The sequence below is a fragment of the Onthophagus taurus genome, chromosome 1, assembly GCF_036711975.1.
Source record: "Onthophagus taurus isolate NC chromosome 1, IU_Otau_3.0, whole genome shotgun sequence".
NCBI lineage: Eukaryota > Metazoa > Arthropoda > Insecta > Coleoptera > Scarabaeidae > Onthophagus > Onthophagus taurus.
In genome coordinates this window covers 16,403,971-16,422,942 of record NC_091966.1, presented here as the reverse complement: position 1 = coordinate 16,422,942, position 18,972 = coordinate 16,403,971, and the positions used below count along the sequence as shown (strand labels likewise).

Below are 18,972 nucleotides of genomic sequence, written 5' to 3'. Positions count from 1 at the left end.
TAAAAAGATCTATTACGACTTTTGTTATAAATTTGGAGTTATAAAATAATTTTATTGTTTATATATTCAACGCTTCAAAATCTGATTTGTTATATTAAAGTTGCACAGATGACAGTTTTATTTCCGACTGTAAAACTGATTTATTATTATATTATGTAAACGTTTATAGAATAAAATCATAAAATGACTTCTATAACAATTTTGTAAAGATATAATATAAAGATAAACGCCCAAGTGAGGATAAACCCAAATATTAAGTAAACGTTAGAACTAAAAGTAGAACTATTATTATTATTATTGTTTCCGGGCTGAGGGGCGCCCCTCTCATCACCACGACCTATAAGATCTATTGTAAGTTTAGCCCTCCATAAGTTTAGGGCAAATGTAGGTTCTTAATGAACCTTAGTATTGCTCCAAGGTCATGTTCCTTTAGGTCGGTAGAAGTCAAAAGAGCTTTACCGAAAATTTTGTGTCTTAGGCGGCCTCTGATAACGCAGAGAAAGTTGCAACTTAAGAAACCTGAAAGCGTCCTTAGATCCCTTTTGCTAGGCCTCAGCCTCTTTGGTTTAGTTTTGCGACGGAGTTATCATACTCTTCGCAGTTTGTCACCTGGAAGTTCTTTCCAGCATAAGGCTACTTTTGAGGCCTCCGAACTGTTGATTACTTGTTTTAGATGGCTTTTTTGTAGTCCACAACCGGGTTGCGGTCTAATGAAGGGCGTTTTCGCTGCCTCTTTGGCCAGCATGTCCGCCTTCTCATTGCCCTCAATGTCTCTGTAACCTGGAACCCACCATAGAGTAACATCATTGCCCCTAGCGATTTCTCACAGGTTATTGGTACACTCTCTGATCAGTGCGGAGTCACACGTGTAGGCCTGAATTGCCTTTAGGGCGGCACAACTGTCTTTGAAAATGTTTATGGGTTCACCTTTCTGCTCCTTTTGTAGGTTCAAAGCGGTGCAGAAGTTTATAGCAAGAACTAGGTTATGTCCGAGCTGAGGAACAATTTAATGCAACTATTTGGTGCACTAATGCCAATGCCTACTCCAGATCCAACTGTCTTTGAAGCATGCGTGTACCAGGTAAGGACTCCTCTTTTTAGTTGAGGAGTCCTTGCCTCAGTCTCTGCCCACCCTTCGTCCAATCATCCCCGCTTCTAAATATGACCTTATACGGCTAGTAAAAGTAGAACTAACACTAGAACTAGAACTATACAAATTCGGGATTAGGCGTACGTCTCTTAAGACGGTTAACACTTTAAGCATGGGTGGAGAGTAAATTTTTCTTTCAGTAAGGACAGCAAACGATTTTGACAGTAGGGGATTTATCTGGAAAAAAGTTATAATAAATGTTTTACATAGTTTCAAACATTTTATAGTTTTTGTGGATGGGACTAATGCAATTGCCACGTCTAAAGGCTTATTGGAGTATCGATATTGTATATTCCAATAAAGTGAAAAATGTGATGTCAAAAAATCGATTTGAACAGCTATTGCGGATGTGGCATTTCAACAATAATGAAGATGCAAGTTTTTCTAATGATATACTCCGAATGTTGACACCTTTGATGAAAAAAATAGCAGAAAGATTTCAAGAAGTTTTTACGTCCGACTGCTGTATATGCATTGACGAAACGTTAGTGCCATTCCATGAGCGTCTAAGGTTCAAACAGTACATAAAAACAAGAAATATAAATTTAGCATAAAGGTATACAAGTACAAGTAAAGGTATACCACATATGATTTCCAGGTGTACTGTGGAAAAGATGACCAAGGAGATGGCAATGTTTCTTCAAATGTTGTTTTATCGTTACTAAAGAACCTTCTAGATTCCGGAAGAACAGTCTATACCGATAACTATTACACCAGAGTTTATTTAGCTAGAAGACTGCTTAAAAGGCGTACACATCTTGTAAGAACCGTAAGGGCAAACAAAATTAAATTCAAAAAAAGTTTTATATTAAAAACTGAAAATACATGAAATGATTGCCCAAGAAAGCACTTATGCTAAAACTCACAACAAAACATACCGACGAAATCATTCGAGTTCAACAACGTGGAAAGGAAATAGAAAAACCTTTAGCTATTTTTGACTACAAAAAGTCGAAAGCTTATATTGACTTATCTGACCAGCTAGAAGCATATGCGCATTGCCTGAGACGAGGTACTAAATGGTATCGAAAATTAGTTATTGAACTAATTTTAGGTTCTGCATAGGTCAATGTAGTTTTATTATTCAAAGAAATTACACTTAGTAAGGTTTGAGTAAGATTGCCGAAACACTCTTATCTACAAGTAACTTGCTGGTGAAGCCTCAAGAAACAAATAACTTACATAAATTGGAAGAACACAAGAGAAATCGATGTGTGGTTTGCTACGCCAACAATACAGAATCACTACAAACTTGTTTCTGAAGAAGGTTGCAACATGGCATCCGAAACGCCGTTCTAGGTCTAATGTTGGTTCTAGTGATAGTGCTACTTTAGTTCTAGTTTTAGTTAAATCCATTCGGTAGAAATGTAGCTCAAAATAAAGCAACTAGAAGCAAGTGGTACTTTTGAATGTCTATTTATATAACATTGTAGTGAGGCAAATAGAAAAATCATGCCGTCTTTTTGAATTTATGAACTGAGGCACTCATTGATGCCACACCGGCTAAGGTAGAGCAGCCAGTGAGGCACTAATGCTATACCACGCCATGCCGAACGTGTTAAACCCGAATGTTTCTAGTTTTATGTCTAGTGTTAGTTCTAATTTTAGTGTTAGCTCGCTGTAGATTGTTGTATATTTTTCATTCAACTAAAACTAGAACTAACACTAGACCTTGAACTAGAAACATTTGGGTTAGCCGCACGTCTCTTAAGACAGAACGTTTCTAGTTCTAGGTATAGTGTTAGTTTTAGTTGTTATTCAGTGCTAGATTGTTGTATATTTTTCATTGAACTAAAATTAGACTAATACAGAACGCAACAATGTGGATAGCTATTCGAATGTGTGTGCATTAAATTTATTCATTCAAACAGTTTAAAGTGAAAATTAAAAATGTTTCATATTCATTTCTAAACGTTGGTATGATTTTTTTAATTCACATCATTATAATGCTGTTTTTATCGATTTGATTACAAAGGATGTAATAATACAAATTTGACTCATCATGAAAATTAATAATTAAAACACAGCAATTTACATAAATAGTATGGAAATTAGTCTATATTAACACGATCGATATATGTTGGTATCATGCTGGTCCAATAACCCATCAAGTATCATCATCATTAAAATTTTTTCTCTATTCCCAATATCCTTACGATGCAGAATCTAGTAAATCCGCAATATTAATAGATCTCCCCTCATCTCACCATTCTTCACCATCTCTTTTTAGTCTCTCTCTTCTTCTTTTATGCTATTTTCTTATGAGCACCATGATTGATTCGGGGAGTAATGCGATTTGACAGGTAATTTTATGTTAACAATCGCGCCGATTATTCGCGGGACAATTAAAAATTAATGATGTAATTATGCCGATAAATAACAACGTGGCCCATTCCTTCCTTCAGATCGCTCCACCAATCCCTTTCTTCGTTCTCTCTCTATTTCTACTAACTCGCGGACGTTTTGACGTCTTGTAATCGTGTCCCGGAGGCTCGGTCGAGATGTTTCGTGGAAAAATCGTCTGCCGTTATTTATTTATGATTGGAATGCAATTTAACCCGAAGCCAAACGGGACCTCGACAAAGAAGTCGCGTGGAGGAAGGCGCGCAAGCGAACACCGACGCCGCTTAATGTCCCCTCGATTACTAGGCGCAATCATCACATACTTGAGATATAATTTATGTTCTATGTAGGTGTTCCGATGACAATGGCAACCATCACGATAACGCTAATATGGATGTAGCCTTGAATGGAATTCAATGAATATTTGATGTAATTAGTAAAGTTTATTATTGATGAATATTTTAAATAATAAAAAAAGATTATGATTTCCAATAAAAAATGAATCTGGTGTACTGTAAAGTTCTTGAAATTTTATAGAGGTTTTTCCCCCAGAAGTAAAAACTTTGTCGATATTTGAAAAGTGGGGAATATAGAGAGGATGAGACAAACGGAACGTTCATCGTGGGGCTTATAACGTTGACCGTTCTATTTTTTTTCTGTGGCATCGGTGCGGGGGTCGTTCGGCGTTTAAAACAATAAAAGCCATCGGGCGATGGGTTCCGTCCGGCCGAATATAAATTAGGGAGACCAAAATAAATAAAAGGGGAGTCGTAGAGATCAATAATTTACAACTGTGTAGAGTTTTACGTTAGTCTCATATGTGCCGAGTGTGGAAATTACCGACGGCGACCGTATTTTTACAATACCAGCGTTTGTACGCGCGCGAGCCCCCATGGGGCTTCGCCCCGAATAAATGTTCGATGATATAACAGCACTACCCGGAGGATAATGTCTATTTTTCATGTGACCTAGAATACGGTCCGGAATCGTATTTGATTTGGGAATTCAGATGAAATTTATAACCGGATTGAAAAAGCTTTGGTTTCTTTCTAATTGAAACTCGAACATTTTTTTCAAGAGAAAATGAACGGACTGTGTCAAAAACATTCATAACCTATATTTTTTATTAGCTGACTCTTTCTCTCAGTTAACCATTATTTAGGAAATTCCGATACTAAACCAAGTCAATTTTAAATATATCGGATATTTTCTTCAACTTATTAAGCTATGCAACAAACAAATCGCTTACATCGATTGCCCTCCAATATTTATAATTACCAGTTATCATCAGGTCGGTCAAATTATATTTCCAAATTCGAAGTCATCACTATTACATTTATAAGCCAGTTGAAACTGATAAAGTAAGAAAAAATATAAAATTAACCCAAATACCCCCTATAAATGCAGTAGTAGTACTCAATGTAGTGTTTTATGTAATACACAAACTTGTTGAATCCGAATGTGAGACCGGAAAAGTGATTGAATGATATACAAACCTGAGTTTATAACCGAAGAAAGTAAGAATGATGATGATAAATGTAGAAGTAATAGAAATAAATGAAGCAGACAATGAAGAAGTAGAATACGAAAGAAATGTATGAAATCCTGTCTCTTCTGGTGATAGTATTAAGGAGGAAAGTGATGAGAACATTTAATCAGATGTGTGCAAAAAATAACTCCTAGTTCATAATCACAAAAAAGGAACCAAACAAGCTTAATCCGGAAACTGTTATATATACAAGGGATTAAAAGTCATTCGAAAATAGTGACACATTTCAAACGTTTCACACATAAATTGTGGCGATTACAAACATTCATGGACAAAGTAAAACATTCCTACTTTACTTTGTCCAACAAATCAGTTTATTGAAAACTATTTCCGAAGGGATTAAAAATATTTTAATGCGCGATTTGTAGTGAATTTTGAAGATTTTCATGAAATTCCAATTCCTTGAAAATGGGTCAACTTGCTTTCGACGCGATTACTTTGTAGGAGAGTTGCTTCGGGAACTTTTTATGGCTAGGGTTGGGTTGGCTTGAAGATGACTTAGCTTGCTTTGTGACGGGCATGGATTCCGAAAGCAACCTAACCTAATCACACGTCAAGTTTAAATTACAGTGGGGGTTTTTGATTGATCTTAGAGTTGGTATTCTGTGAATAAGTTACTTTGGGATTAGATTGGCTTGCTTAGACGTTTGAGTTACTTTGGAGTTTGAATGCATTGGTTTGGAGTTGTGGTGCTATGGGATTGGGTTGCTTTGGTGGTTGGATTAGTTAGCTTTAGAGATGGCTATGTTGTAATTATGTTACTTTAAGATTGAGTTGATTTGGGGTTTGTTTCAAATTTCAAATTCTTTGAACTTGGGTCGACTTGGTTTGGATTGGAATCACATTGTAACCGAGTTGCTTTGGGATTGGCTTATATTTTGGTTACGTTGCTTTAGATTACTTTAGGGTTGGATAGCGTTGCTTTAGAGGCACAGGCAAGGCTGAAGGACGAAGAGTATAATGCCAAAATTAACACCGTAGATAACACAGCAATGTGGAGAAATAAACTATTCTCTGAGCCAATTCATAAGTGAATATGGCTGTTTTAAAACACACCTCTATCAATACAAGGAAAGTACTGCGTTGACAAAGTCGATGGTGTAGCAGATACCTTGAATGTCAGCAGTGCAGGAAGGTAAGAGCGGAGATAAACCAAAAATTGTAAAGAACACTAATACCGGAAAATTGCATAGTTGCTATGATTGAGAGCGAAGACAAGTGGAGGAACATCGAAAGATTCGCAAGCGATAATAAGATCATAAAGACGAAGGAAGCAAATGAAAAATATGGCAAGTCAGGTTTGTAGCAGTATAATATATTGATTATTATTTATTGATTTTTTGCATGAAGTGAAACGGAAGATGGAAGAAGTAGGAAAGAAGTTTGTTTTGCAACTTACGAGGAGAATATAGATCGCAAGCTGTCAGGAAAAAGAGTCACCATGTAAAATGGAAATACCTCGATGGAATTGGTTTAGTGGGTAACGCATATGATTCTCACACGGCCGGCTGAAGTATGATGGTTTTCACCCAACATCTTTAGCCGTCAACAGTAAGCCATTATGTACTCCATTATAGCATTTTCCCCTCCTCTGCACAAAAAAAAAGTTGCTTTAAAGTTGAGATGGTTTGAAGTTAGCTGGTTTGCTCTTTAATAGAACTGAGTTTCTAAACTAATCCAATCACGTGTTAAATTATTATTACAATAGATTCAAGCCAACTGTACCAATTATTATTTAAAGTTTAAGATAACGTTGCTGCTTTCCAGTTGGATAAACTGGCCATGGCGTTGAGTTATTCTGTGCATGAGTTACTTCAAGTGTGGATTAAGTTGCTTTGAGAATAGGTTACTTTCTAGTTGTGTTGCGTTAGTGTTGAATTGTTTTCAAGATCAATTGGATGATCAACCTTTGGAGTTGGCTTATGTTGCTCTGGAGTCGGATTAGCTGGCTTTGAAGATTACTGAGTTTGTTTAGAGTGGAGCTGTTTTGAGGTTTGTCTCGTAAGCTTTAGAGTTAAATTACTGTGCTTAAGTGGCTTTGAAGTTTGGTAGTATTGTTTCAAGAAGCGGTTAGTCTGCAAATGTGTTGTTTTAGGATTGCATACCTTTGGCATTTAACCAATTTACTTGGGTTACTTTATATTTGAATTGCAATCTTCAAATAAAAACATTGAGCGATTCGCTTAGAAACATGTTTATGGCCAAATATATTAAGAGAAAACTTTTGTTCTTAGTATTAGGATAGCATAGCAGAATAGGATAGGATATTGTACTTTTATCTGGTGTTGAAATGCTATGTTAACTGCTCCTATTCCAGTGCGATTTTGAATAGTCTATTCAATCTTATTTAAACGGCTACATATCTATTCCTTCGCTTGACCGTATTCAACATTCTGTTTCGAAAGAAACCAAACGATGCAATATCCTGACGTGGTCAAACTGATACACAAATTATCAAAAAATCTTCATCTGAGAAGATATCTTGATTTAATTTACATATTCTATTAACATTGTTACCCTGAATTTATGTTGTTCTCTAGTCCTGTAGTTATAAAAGACAACTATGTCTGGTATGTCATTTTGTAGCAACATAGACGTGGCATCCTGTTTAGCAATTTATAACTGCATAGTTATAAAGCAGATAAAACTGCTTTTCTATGATCCAATAAGAAGAATTTGCGCAGCCAAAACTAGATACCTAAACACAAAAAGAGGCATAATTTTATCGCTCAAACATCAACAGCAATAATTAACCAGCAATAATTTTAAATAAAGTATGCTTCTTTAGTCCCAAGTTAATTTCCAAATTTATTTGCTTTAACAACTTGGTTTTTGGACTACCAACCGAACTCTTACCAATATTGTTCTTTTCAGTATCCCTTAGAGATCGCAAATAGATAGCATACATCTGGTAGGTAGTTAAAAAGGCAGAAAGTGCTGGCTCTTTCAAAACACGACTTCCGTTCTTCACCATTGCGTAAAATAACAACGCAAGAGGTAAGTTACACACCCTTCCGTTATGCATTTTAATGGTTGTTGCTGCACTCAAGAGAAGAATTACTAACCAATACCGAGTAATAATATAGCACGTTCTCTTCTAATATTACCCCTTAAACAAAATATTTCAATTTGCTTGCTTCAATTTGCATTAGGTAATAGGAAATTACAATAAATTTTGCATCGATAACTGCTTGCTATTATTGGAATCGCTGACTGTTCAAAACAGATTTTTGCTTTAATCAATACTTTATTAATGTCCAAGATCTATCTAAAACTTGTAGTACAACAATGTGTTGTTAAGTATATCTCGTTAAAGGGCGTATATGGTATGGTGATTTCTGTAGCATTTCACTTTGGTGTACATTAAATCTAGTATTGCAAACACTATAGATTGTTTTGTCATAAAAGCCAATAAATGGCAAGTATGTTATTTAGCTGAACTTGCTTTCTTCTCAAATATGACATATCTGTCACACTTTGTTGGCAGTTAATACAAATTATGATTAAAATCACAAGTGCCTTAATTTTTACACAAAATTAATCGCAAATCAATTTAGATTTATTAAAAATAAAAAACACCATTCCAAAAATTTAAACAAAAGCATTCCTAACAAGACTATCATTAATCCAATTTATTTGACATTCGTTTAACTTGAGTTCGTCCCGTATTGGCAAAAAAAATCTGATCAACTTAAATAAAGATATCATTTAGGATGAAATTTCTTAAAAAATGTTTATAAAATAGTATTCAAAACGTGAAATCTGAATCTTAATAAACTATTTTAAACAAAACCTCAGCATATATCCACAAAGCTCAAAGTAAGGTGAGTGGCGCCATCTCATAGAGAGTATTCCAAGATTAAAGTGAAAGCTTGAAAGGAATTTATAGATAACTATATCTGTTTTATATCACAATAAAAAAACTTATTTAAATATTTAAAATTGTATCTTACAGATAAGAGCAAACGTTTTTTTTTATTAAATATGTTTATCTTAATTTTAACATACATATTTAAAGAGTTCAATATATTCAAACACGAAATTTGATAAAAAAGTAAATTTTTTTAACTAAAATTATTGTTAATTTAAAGTCTTTAAATGTTTATGTTAAATTAAGATCTTAATCAAGTTTTGAATAAAAACTAACAACATCAAATGTAAGTTGTAATAGTAGGGTACTAAAAAACCACTTGTTGATTTAGTACCTAACCTATAACTCACGCCTCCACTTTTCACATCGAAGAATATAAACAAAAACATTAGCTGTGTTAAAATAAAATAATAAACGGCAACGAAATCGCATAAAATAACGTTAACGTAAAAATAAGCGGCACGGGAATGGTCAAAAACGACGAGCGGGACACGAAGACGCCAGGCGTCTTGTGACCCCTACTATGTTTACGTCATAAACAAAAGTGGGCACACCGAAGTAAAAGCAAAATAAAAAGCGAAAAATCTCACCTAGCAAACTCAAGGCAAGCACAAAACGGACATGCACCAAACGTTCTAATCAAAAACTGAACACAAAACGTGAAAAACTGTTAAAATCGCGTTAAAACAAGTGTGTTTCGGAGACGACGACCAAAGGCTGTCGCCGTATAGGAATGCATGCAAACAGGTGGAGGAGAGACGCGTCGTGGCGGCGGCGAACGTCGAAAGTAGCGGCGCTATCGTCGCGGCGCCAGCCGGTCCCTGAACCTGTTCAAATCGACGCCTCAATCCCCGATGCAAGTCCTACCTTAAAATTGATCATTTTCCACCTACGAAGAGGTTAGATGGCTGCCCGCGGTCGTTGTTTACAGTTTCAAAGTGCGAGCACGTGTTGTTTGACAGTTTGAATGAGCCGAATGTGGAATTTCTAAACCGACGGCGGTGGAGAATTTTTGAACTATAGGCGACGGCGATTACAGAAACCTTTTTTAATGATAATATATCTTTATTCATTATTTCTATTATTTTGTTGTTATCAAACAACGAAGTAATATAAAAAGTATTAACTCATATCATTAAGAATATTTAATAAATTATGGTATTATTAAATATCATCCGTAAAGGTTTCATGTAAATTTGGTTGCCTATATGAAACTTTGTTTTGATGTCATTCCTTTATTTTGGGTTAATCATAAGTCAGGTCCTTGCCATACTATTCACTTCGTTCTCTCTTGCGCACTATCTCCTCGATTCCATTCTTGGAATGCCTCTCCTTCGTTTTCCAACTATTCCCATTTCCATTACTCTTCTTGAAATTTTTTGGTTTGTTTATCTCTCATCGGACATGTTTTAGCTCCATATGTAAGGGTCGGTGTATATATAATTTTATAAACTCTTAATTTTGTATTTGTTCTGACTTCCTTCTTGCCCACAATTGTGTTATTGATTTGGATATATACATTACTTGCTTTTTGCATTCTATTTGGATTTGTCTGTCTATTGTTGCATTCTCAGTAATAATGGTGCCCAATTATTCAAATTTATCCACAATTTCCAGTCTTTCCCCACTTATTATTATATTTATGTTTTTATCCTTTTCCCCTTTATTTCATGCATATGAAACAGAATTGTCAATATACAAAATTGTCAAAAATGTATTTCCAAGAAACCAGGGCGTACCTACTTACTTTGTCCTACATAAAATGCAACATGTCAATATGCAGATAGTCACAAAAGTCTACATACACTAAGTAAATCGCTCCAGTTAAATAATACGTCATATTATTGAACATTTCGTTTTAAAAATATTTGTTACTATCTGAATGTAGACAATTTTGAAACATCATAACTATTTTACAATAATACAATCTTAGGAAAAAAATTAAACTAAAATTAACAGCTCACAAAAGTCTACAAACACATGTATAAAACTTGAAATTATTGACTGAGAGAACTATCTGGAGATTCTCTGTTACACTGACTGGTATTTCAGTCCAAGCTTTGTCTAGCGCATCTTTTAAAGCTTATTTTTAACATTGTATTTACGGACCCTTCGTTTTACCTCATCCCAAATGTGCTCAATAAAGCTGAGATCGGGCGATTGGGGTAGCGAATGCTTAGGTCGTTGTTTTGTTGAAAGATCCACCGATTTCCAAGCCCTAAGCGCTTTGCTGATGTTTTCATATTGCCTTGCAATATTTCCAAATGCCGTCTATGGTCCATGATACCATCAATAAAAATCAAATTTCCTAGCCCACAAGCCGCCATCGAGCGCCATTACCGACCCTCCACCATGTTTAACGGTTGGGAGCAAATTTTTTGCTTCCATTTGTTGGTTTGCCTCCCGCCAAATTTTTCGTCTACCATCCAATCCGAAAATATTATACTTACTTTCGTCAGTAAACAGAACTGTTTTCCAGAATTTAAAGTCACTTGCAAGATATCTTTTAGCAAATTCAATCCTTTTCTGCCTGTTTTGTTGAGAAATCAAAGATTTTCTTCATGGAACTCATCCATTAAATCTTAACACTCTACGTACAGTTTCTGGATGGACGACTTTATGGGTAGCTTGTTGAATTTCTTCTGCCAGTTAAGGAGCACTTGTTCTAAGATTTTCTTACACCTGTTTTAAAATTGTCTGGAGATCACGTTGATTTAAAACTGTTGGACAACCAATGTGTGATTTATTTAATACACTTCCATTTAAATTATAATTTTTTATAATTGTTTGGATTGTTGCTCGACTTTTGTCAACAGTTTTAGCTATTTCACCATATGATTTTCCCCCATTTCTTAACCTTCCGCATACTAGGTGAATTAATCTCACATGTACATACTAGGTGGAGTTTGATATACCCCGCAAATAAAATACTATTTCTACAAAATTTTACATAGAACATGATCTCGCGCGTCTTTTTTGTTTTCAACTTCAACTGATATTTCGTTTCTTTCCATATTATTTTAAATTATATAATATTCACTAGTAAGTTAACTAGTGAATATTACTGACACTGAAATTATCACTGTGAACATCTCACAATTATTACTGTGAACTTTTTAAACATAAAATAACATAAATATTAACTAGAAATGTCTGTGTAAGCTCTTTTGTATCAAATGCGTAACTGTATGTTGACTTTTGTGAGGTTTATCTGTCAGTAGTCAATATTTTGCTCCGTCTATGGAGCACTTGATTTAGTACTATTTTATGTGGTATGCTCGTCAATAAACACAAGTAGTTTTAAATGTAACACAAAGATGAGTTTAATAGTCTTTATTGCGATATCTATATTTATATAGATATTATTGCTATTTTAGGTGCTGTATATAGACTTTTGTGACTAACTGTAATTTGACATTACAGTAAAACTTCGATATAACGGATCAATACTAGGAACGCAGAGTCCGTTATAGCTCAATAAAAATATACAACAATCTAGCGCTGAATAACAACTAAAACTAGACTAACACTAGCAGGAGCTTTAGTTAGCATAAAATATCACTATGTTGCATATTTTTATTGAACTAAAACTAGAGCTAGCACAAGACCTAGAACTAGAATCATTCGGGTTTAGCCGTTTTGAAGCCGTTGGTGTAGAAATACAAGCTTATGCTGATGACATTGTCGTTATGGTCAAAGGAACCTGTTTGTCAAGGATATCTAAAGTCCTTCAGGTGACCCTAGATACCATTTGCGCTTGGTGTAAGGGAGAGAACCTCTCGACAAACCCGTGACTAATCCGTACAACTATCCAAGATGAAGAAATTCCTTTCGCAGAGGAAGTCAACTATCTAGGAGTAATCCTAGACAAAACCCTGTCATGGAATGGACATTTGCAAGGTGTTTTGCACAAATATCCTTGTGGACTTGTCGCAGTCTTTGTAGAAAAAATTGGGGTCTTATCCCTGAAAAACTATACTAGCTCTATGTGACTGTGGTTAGACCTATGATCCTCGTATGTAGAGCAGCAGCCTGGTATAGGAAAGTCCGACAGACTTCAGTTATTACTAAACTTGCACAAATTCAACGGGTAGCTGGATTGACAATCTCTGGTGCGATAAGCTCAACGCCAACTCTAGCAATGGAAGTTCTGCTTGGCCTATCTCCTCTGTATTTGCATATAGAGAAAGTGGCTAGAACAACCATTTACAGATTTAAGCAATATGCTCAAAACTGTTCCGACATGTCCTAACAATGGGCTGCGGAAGACATTGTAAGTGCTGATACTGCGCTATCAATGCCGTCAGATTTGGCGGGTTCACTATCAGTGATTAATGCTCGATACCAGATTGTACTGCCTGAACGGCAGTCCTGGATCAAACAAATTGACATGAGTGCTAAAATGCTTCTTGAAAGAGGGGTGAAGAACATGACAGTACGACTTTTCTCAGACAATCGAGCCGCTCTCCAGGCGCTGCAAGCCGTGAAAACGGTGTCGGCTCTGGTTAATGATTACAACAGAACATTAAACACACTGAGTTGTGATAACAGAGTTTCTGTGATCTGAGTTGGGTTGGGTTGGGTGAATCGGCAGATGAGCAAGGACGAGAGGGCAGCACTAAAGCGTTTGTGGGACCGGAACCAGCAGTTGGTGTATGATTTGCGATGACCAAATATAGGATTGGACTGTGGGTTGAAGAGAGACTTCGCCTACTGTGAACCAGTTCTCCTGGAATGAGACATGCTAAGGTCTTTATTAAAATCGCTACTGTCAAACCCGGGAATATTGTAAGACTTGCTCGTAGCAGCACAAAAGTTCTAATGGGTGTCTTTACTGGGCACTGCCTATTAAAAGCACACCTCAATGTGTTGAGTTTAGCCGACGATGTTGAATGCCGATTATGTGTGGAGGAAGCAGAGACGTTGGGTTGAGCATGTTTTATGCCACTGCCAATGTTCGTTAAGAGCATTGGACTGCACGGTGAAATTTGATAATGATATCTATCGGGGCACAATAGATTCTTACGGTCGCGGTGCAAGGTTGATTGATCCGCCTACCCGATACGTAGTCTATGTAATGTAATGTAATCACTAGAACTAACACAAGGCCTAGAAGTAGAATCATTCGGGTTTAGCCGTCTTGAGAGACGTGCGGCTAAATCCGAATGTTTCTAGTTTTAGGTCTAGTGTTAGTTCTAGTTTTACACTAGCACTATCACTAGAACTAACACAAGACCTAGAACTACAATCATTCGGGTTTAGCCGCACATCTCTCTAGACGGCTAAACTCGAATGATCTATATTATATACCATTTCAAGTTCAAATTGGCACTAATCAAACTTAAAATGACATTAAGGTGGGTTTAGACATGCATGGATTTGGTGGCGCCAGTTCAATTTGCACGCCAGTAAAGGTTTACACTACATGTGCGAAAAGAAAAATAAGTGACACGCCAGTTCTGCGGACCACTTTGTTTAGTCATAATAAACTATATAAACTATAACTATATACACAAATTAGGACCTCAACGGAAACGAAAATAGATATATTCTAGGTTTAATGTGGATAATTAAACGTTATCGTTAAATGTGTTGACGTAATTGGGATTTAATTTGAATGCAATGAAATATAACCTAAATTCGACATTAAAAAATTATGTGTTTTTGTGGATACTCATCTATGCCAGTTTCAGAAGGGTGCAGACTTTTCCGATCCATGCATGCATGATTTCAACTTACATGACAGTTCATGTTTACACATGCAATTTAATTTTACTGACGCGCTAGTTTTTATTGGCGCCACTAAATCCATGCATGTCTAAACTCATTATTAATCAATTACAAATTGTCACTGTTAAGGAACTGTCTACAAAATGCCTTATATTAAAGAAAAGGAAGCAACAAACCTAAAACACCAAATTTGTGCCGTTTACAATACGCAATTGCGCCAGACGCCGCAATTTAGCTGAAATTTTTGGTGTTCTGAAAAGAACAGTTCAGATGGGTAGAAAATCAAAAGAAACAGAAAAACCAGGAGAAGGGAACGTAAAATAAAAATTACAGGTTGAGTAATGTTCATTCGTTTCTTTGAACTTAAAGTTGAAGAAAATCCTAAAATCACACTTAAGCAGTTGCAAGAAACATTACGAAATGAGGTTCAGCTTAATGTAAGTAAGGAGTGTATTCGGCAACACCTTGATGGCCTCATGTTCACATTAAAACAAAAACATCTCAATACATAAGAAATTTGCTTGAAATTCAAAGTGAAAAAACGCTCAAAATTATTTAAACGAAATCCAAGCCGTTCAAAAAAAATAAAGTCGTTGTACTTTCATTGCTGCCGGTAGCAAATGTGCATCTTATCGAATATATCAGTAGCTTGGGATTGATTTATCATAAATGAAGAAGATTTGTTACACAATGCTTAAGGAGAGCTCGTTATAGCTAAAGTTCAGTGGCTTTAGTCATTGATAATGCTCCTTGCCATTGTAGTGTTGAACATGTGTTTGAAGAACAAGAATTTCTTAATCATAAACATGTAAGGCTAAGTCCTTATAGGCTAATGCTAAACCCAATTGAACACGCTTGGTCAATTTTGAAATACGGCCTTGGTAAATGCAATTACAAATATTTTGGAGATTCAAATGACCGAGAAAATTTGTCTCAAACAGAGTACAGAATTCGAAAATTAGAAAATATAATTAGGAACAATATTCCAAAAATTACTAACTGTAACAGGTTTATAGCTGGAATTGAAAAGAACATCGCCTCTATTTTAAACATGAAGGATGTTACCTTTTAAGTTAACAATATTGTTTGTTACCAAGTATAAAATTATGTATTTAAAATGTTAAGTATGAATTAAAGATTGTTTTGTTAAATTATTGAATGCTAATTTGATCTTGATTAATACCAATTTGATGTTGATAGTTGCCAAATTGGTTTTATTTAATGCCATTTCGAATTTGATTAGTGCCAATTTGAACTTGAAAAGGTAGTGCAGAATGTCTAGTGTTAGATCTAGTTTTATACTAGCACTAGAACTAACACAAGACCTAGAACTAGAATCATTGCAGTTTAGCTGTATTGAGAGACGTCCAAATGTTTCTATGTCTAGTTTTAATTGTTATTCAGCTTTAGACCTAGAACCAGAAACATTCGGGTTTAGCAGTGCGTCTCTTAAGACGAAAACTCAGAGTTATCATAAGGACGTCACCTTCTCCAAGCAAAACTTTTCCTTGGAAAATTATTGTGTAGTTTTGCCTGTACTATTAAGCTATGTTGCATTTTATGTCAGACAGTACAAGTGCATAGTAGTTCCATATCTTTGGTTATTGTGAGATATGAAATTTCTAGTAGAGAAGACCAAGATTATGCATATAACAAAATCAAAAACAATTTATAATAATGTTACAATTTATTGTGTTATAAAACCTTGCAAATATTAATCCAAGAATGAAAAATAATTCTAACATTAAAGCACCTAAGTAAAAATTTTTTAATATGGCTAAATTTTTATATAGTATAAAAAAATTGTATTATTACATAATAATAGAAATTCCAAATCTAAAAAGAAATATAAAACCCCTTTCAGTCACATCCCAATTTTCATTTTCTCTTAAATTATAATTCTTTTACATCTATAAATTAAAAAAACCATTTCTTCATTTAAATAACTTTCTCATTTTACTTTTTTACTCGAATCAAATATACCCAAAACTTATTGTTCATCCTTTTCCTTAGCTCCATGTTTCAAAATACGAGTAAATTCAACATAATCGAAAACTCCCCCCTTAATTGGAGCCTCCCTAAACATCTCATCAACCTCATCATCAGTAAATCTATCTCCCATGGTTGTTAATAATTCCCTTAGACGTTCTTCATTGATTACGCCTGTATTTTCTTCATCAAAACACCCAAAAGCATTCTTAATAACATCTTCTGGATCAGTACCTTGAAGGCGTTCACCAAAAAGTGTTAAGAACATGGTGAAATTAATAGGGCCTGGCGCTTCATTCATCATTCCATCCAAGTAATCATCACTGGGGTTTTTACCTAAAGAAGCCAACATGTCGTGGAGATCTTCTTTGTCAACAAACCCATCGTGATTTTGGTCAATCATGTTAAATGCTTCTTTGAATTCAGCAATTTGAGCCTGATCGAACATGGCAAAAACGTTGGAGGTGGCTCTTTGAGCACGTTTTTTCGTTGTTCCACGACGGCTTACGGTTTTACGGGAAGACATGGTGTTCTAAAATAAAATTGTATACGTCAGAAAATGATAACAAAAGGATATGGTAAAATATTAAGGAAAATCTAGACGTTAATAAGCAAGGTTAAAATGAGGAATGAATATATGAAAACAAACGGTTTTAATTAAATCTTAATTACTTACGGTTAGTTTAAGCAAAGGTAAAAAGCGTTTATATCCAAAAGAACAACGTAGATTAACTGAAGAGGAATTTCTTCGGGTAAATAAAACTGGTCAGTGATTCAGTTTGCTCACACCACACCTAGGTTACCAACCAATCAAAACACAAAGATTTTTTGAAGTTTTAGCGGGAAATTTAAATTGCTATCTCGAAAAAGAGAAATTTTAAAAGTTTCTTTTAGAATTTGATCGGTTGTAATTAAGTATTAGTTAAGATATGTAATGTTCTTTAAAATTATTCGAAAATAGTTTAATATCTTTACCATGTGGTGATTTTTTTGAGAAAGTTTTTGTGTAAAAAGAGGTCATGGCGGTTTTATCCTTATTTGGGCAAAATAGTCATCGATAAACGTAACATATGATAAAAGTTCTTAAAATTCTTAGTTTATCTTAAATATACGGAAAACAGTTTTGGTGTAAGATAACAATGAAAAAACCTTAATTTTTTTAAGAATAATTTTTTTTTATTTTTGGTGTTATGTATTATATTTTTAAGAGATAAAACAACTACAAAGTATTTCTTATACATAACTTTTATATATAAATAATTATTATTTAGTAATAAAGTACAATTTTTATAAAAATTAATTTTAATGTGTTACTCATAAAATATAGGCAACCCAATTAACGACGTTATTTTGAACTCAATTCGGTCAACGTATTCTTCATAATTTTAAACGTTTATTTATAAATACGTTCCATAAATACTTTTTTAAAACTTATAATATCGATTTAAAACTTATTTACAAATAACATTAAAGAATACGTTTATTAATTGTAATTTTTAAACGAACCAACAACGGTTTCGTTGGTACTCAATCATAACGTTAAATGAAACATTTATTAAAAACTGAATATATAAAAATGAAGTATTTGTTGAAACAAGCTATGTTATTAAACAAGAAAGTAATGCAGGATTCACATCAATATTTAGCCTTCACTGTCATCTGAAATGTTGCCTGAAAAACCAAATATAAATACAGGGTTTCCCAAAAGTCCCGGGACGGAGCTATAAGTTTTGAACGAGTGAGAAAAAAATTTGAAAATTTGGGGATTACTAAAGAGTCATAAAAACTATATTCTTAGATAGTTTAGAACTTCCATGCAATGTGGAGTTTTTTTAGGGGATGACCACCTCTACATTTTTAAATAGCAACCCCTGTCGAGTTTTACCTTATTTTAAAGGTAATTAAAAAAGAAACACAACCCCATAAACCAAAACCCGATATCTTAATTCTTTCAAGAATTATGAGGGGTTGACTACCAAATGGGAAAATAAAATGTTTTCATGTTTTTTTGCACGTTTGTTACGATTTTTATAACAAATGTTCAAATTGTCGACCTTCTTCGGTCTCGCAATGACCCAAACGCTCATAAATGGAATTTTGAACCATCAGGAGCATATCCCTAATGATAGTGGTGGTTTCCTAGTGAATGGAGTGACGAAAATCCATGTTTAATAAGAGAAGATCATACTCAGAGATCACAAAAAATTAATATATGGGCTGGTATTATGGGAGAGAATGTAATTGGTCCATTTTTAATTAATGAAAATTTGGACGGAGACTGATATCTGCAACTGTTAGAAAATCAAGTGGTTCCAAGTGTACAGTTCTGTTCAGATATAA

General features: G+C 34.6%; 2 protein-coding genes across 7 annotated transcripts in view; both read right to left on the bottom strand.

The window, feature by feature from the left end:
* The window catches only part of LOC111415750 (protein bric-a-brac 1-like), a 561,730-nt gene extending 552,045 nt beyond the window's left edge, over window positions 1–9,685 (bottom strand). For 2 of the 6 annotated variants that reach the window (XM_023047587.2, XM_071197807.1), the window contains exon 1: window positions 9,504–9,681. The gene's annotated coding sequence lies outside the window, so the exon portion shown is untranslated. Of the gene's footprint in view, window positions 1–9,503 lie in introns of all 6 variants that reach the window. The other 4 variants (XM_023047590.2, XM_071197810.1, XM_023047588.2 and 1 more) reach the window with 4 other exon arrangements.
* Window positions 9,686–16,311: 6,626 nt separating this feature from the next.
* On the bottom strand, window positions 16,312–17,446 carry LOC111429486 (Myosin regulatory light chain sqh). The gene is made up of 2 exons (XM_023065410.2): window positions 17,309–17,446; window positions 16,312–17,164 (listed from the first exon to the last, which is right to left on the bottom strand). Exon 2 carries the CDS (start codon window positions 17,156–17,158, stop codon window positions 16,634–16,636), a length of 525 nt encoding a protein of 174 aa, XP_022921178.1. The 5' UTR covers window positions 17,159–17,164; window positions 17,309–17,446; the 3' UTR covers window positions 16,312–16,633.
* Window positions 17,447–18,972: the final 1,526 nt, after the last annotated feature.

Bases quoted from the DNA above. Each gene is read 5' to 3' on its own strand.
- LOC111429486 (XM_023065410.2), bottom strand. From the start codon at position 17,158: ATGTCTTCCCGTAAAACCGTAAGCCGTCGTGGAACAACGAAAAAACGT.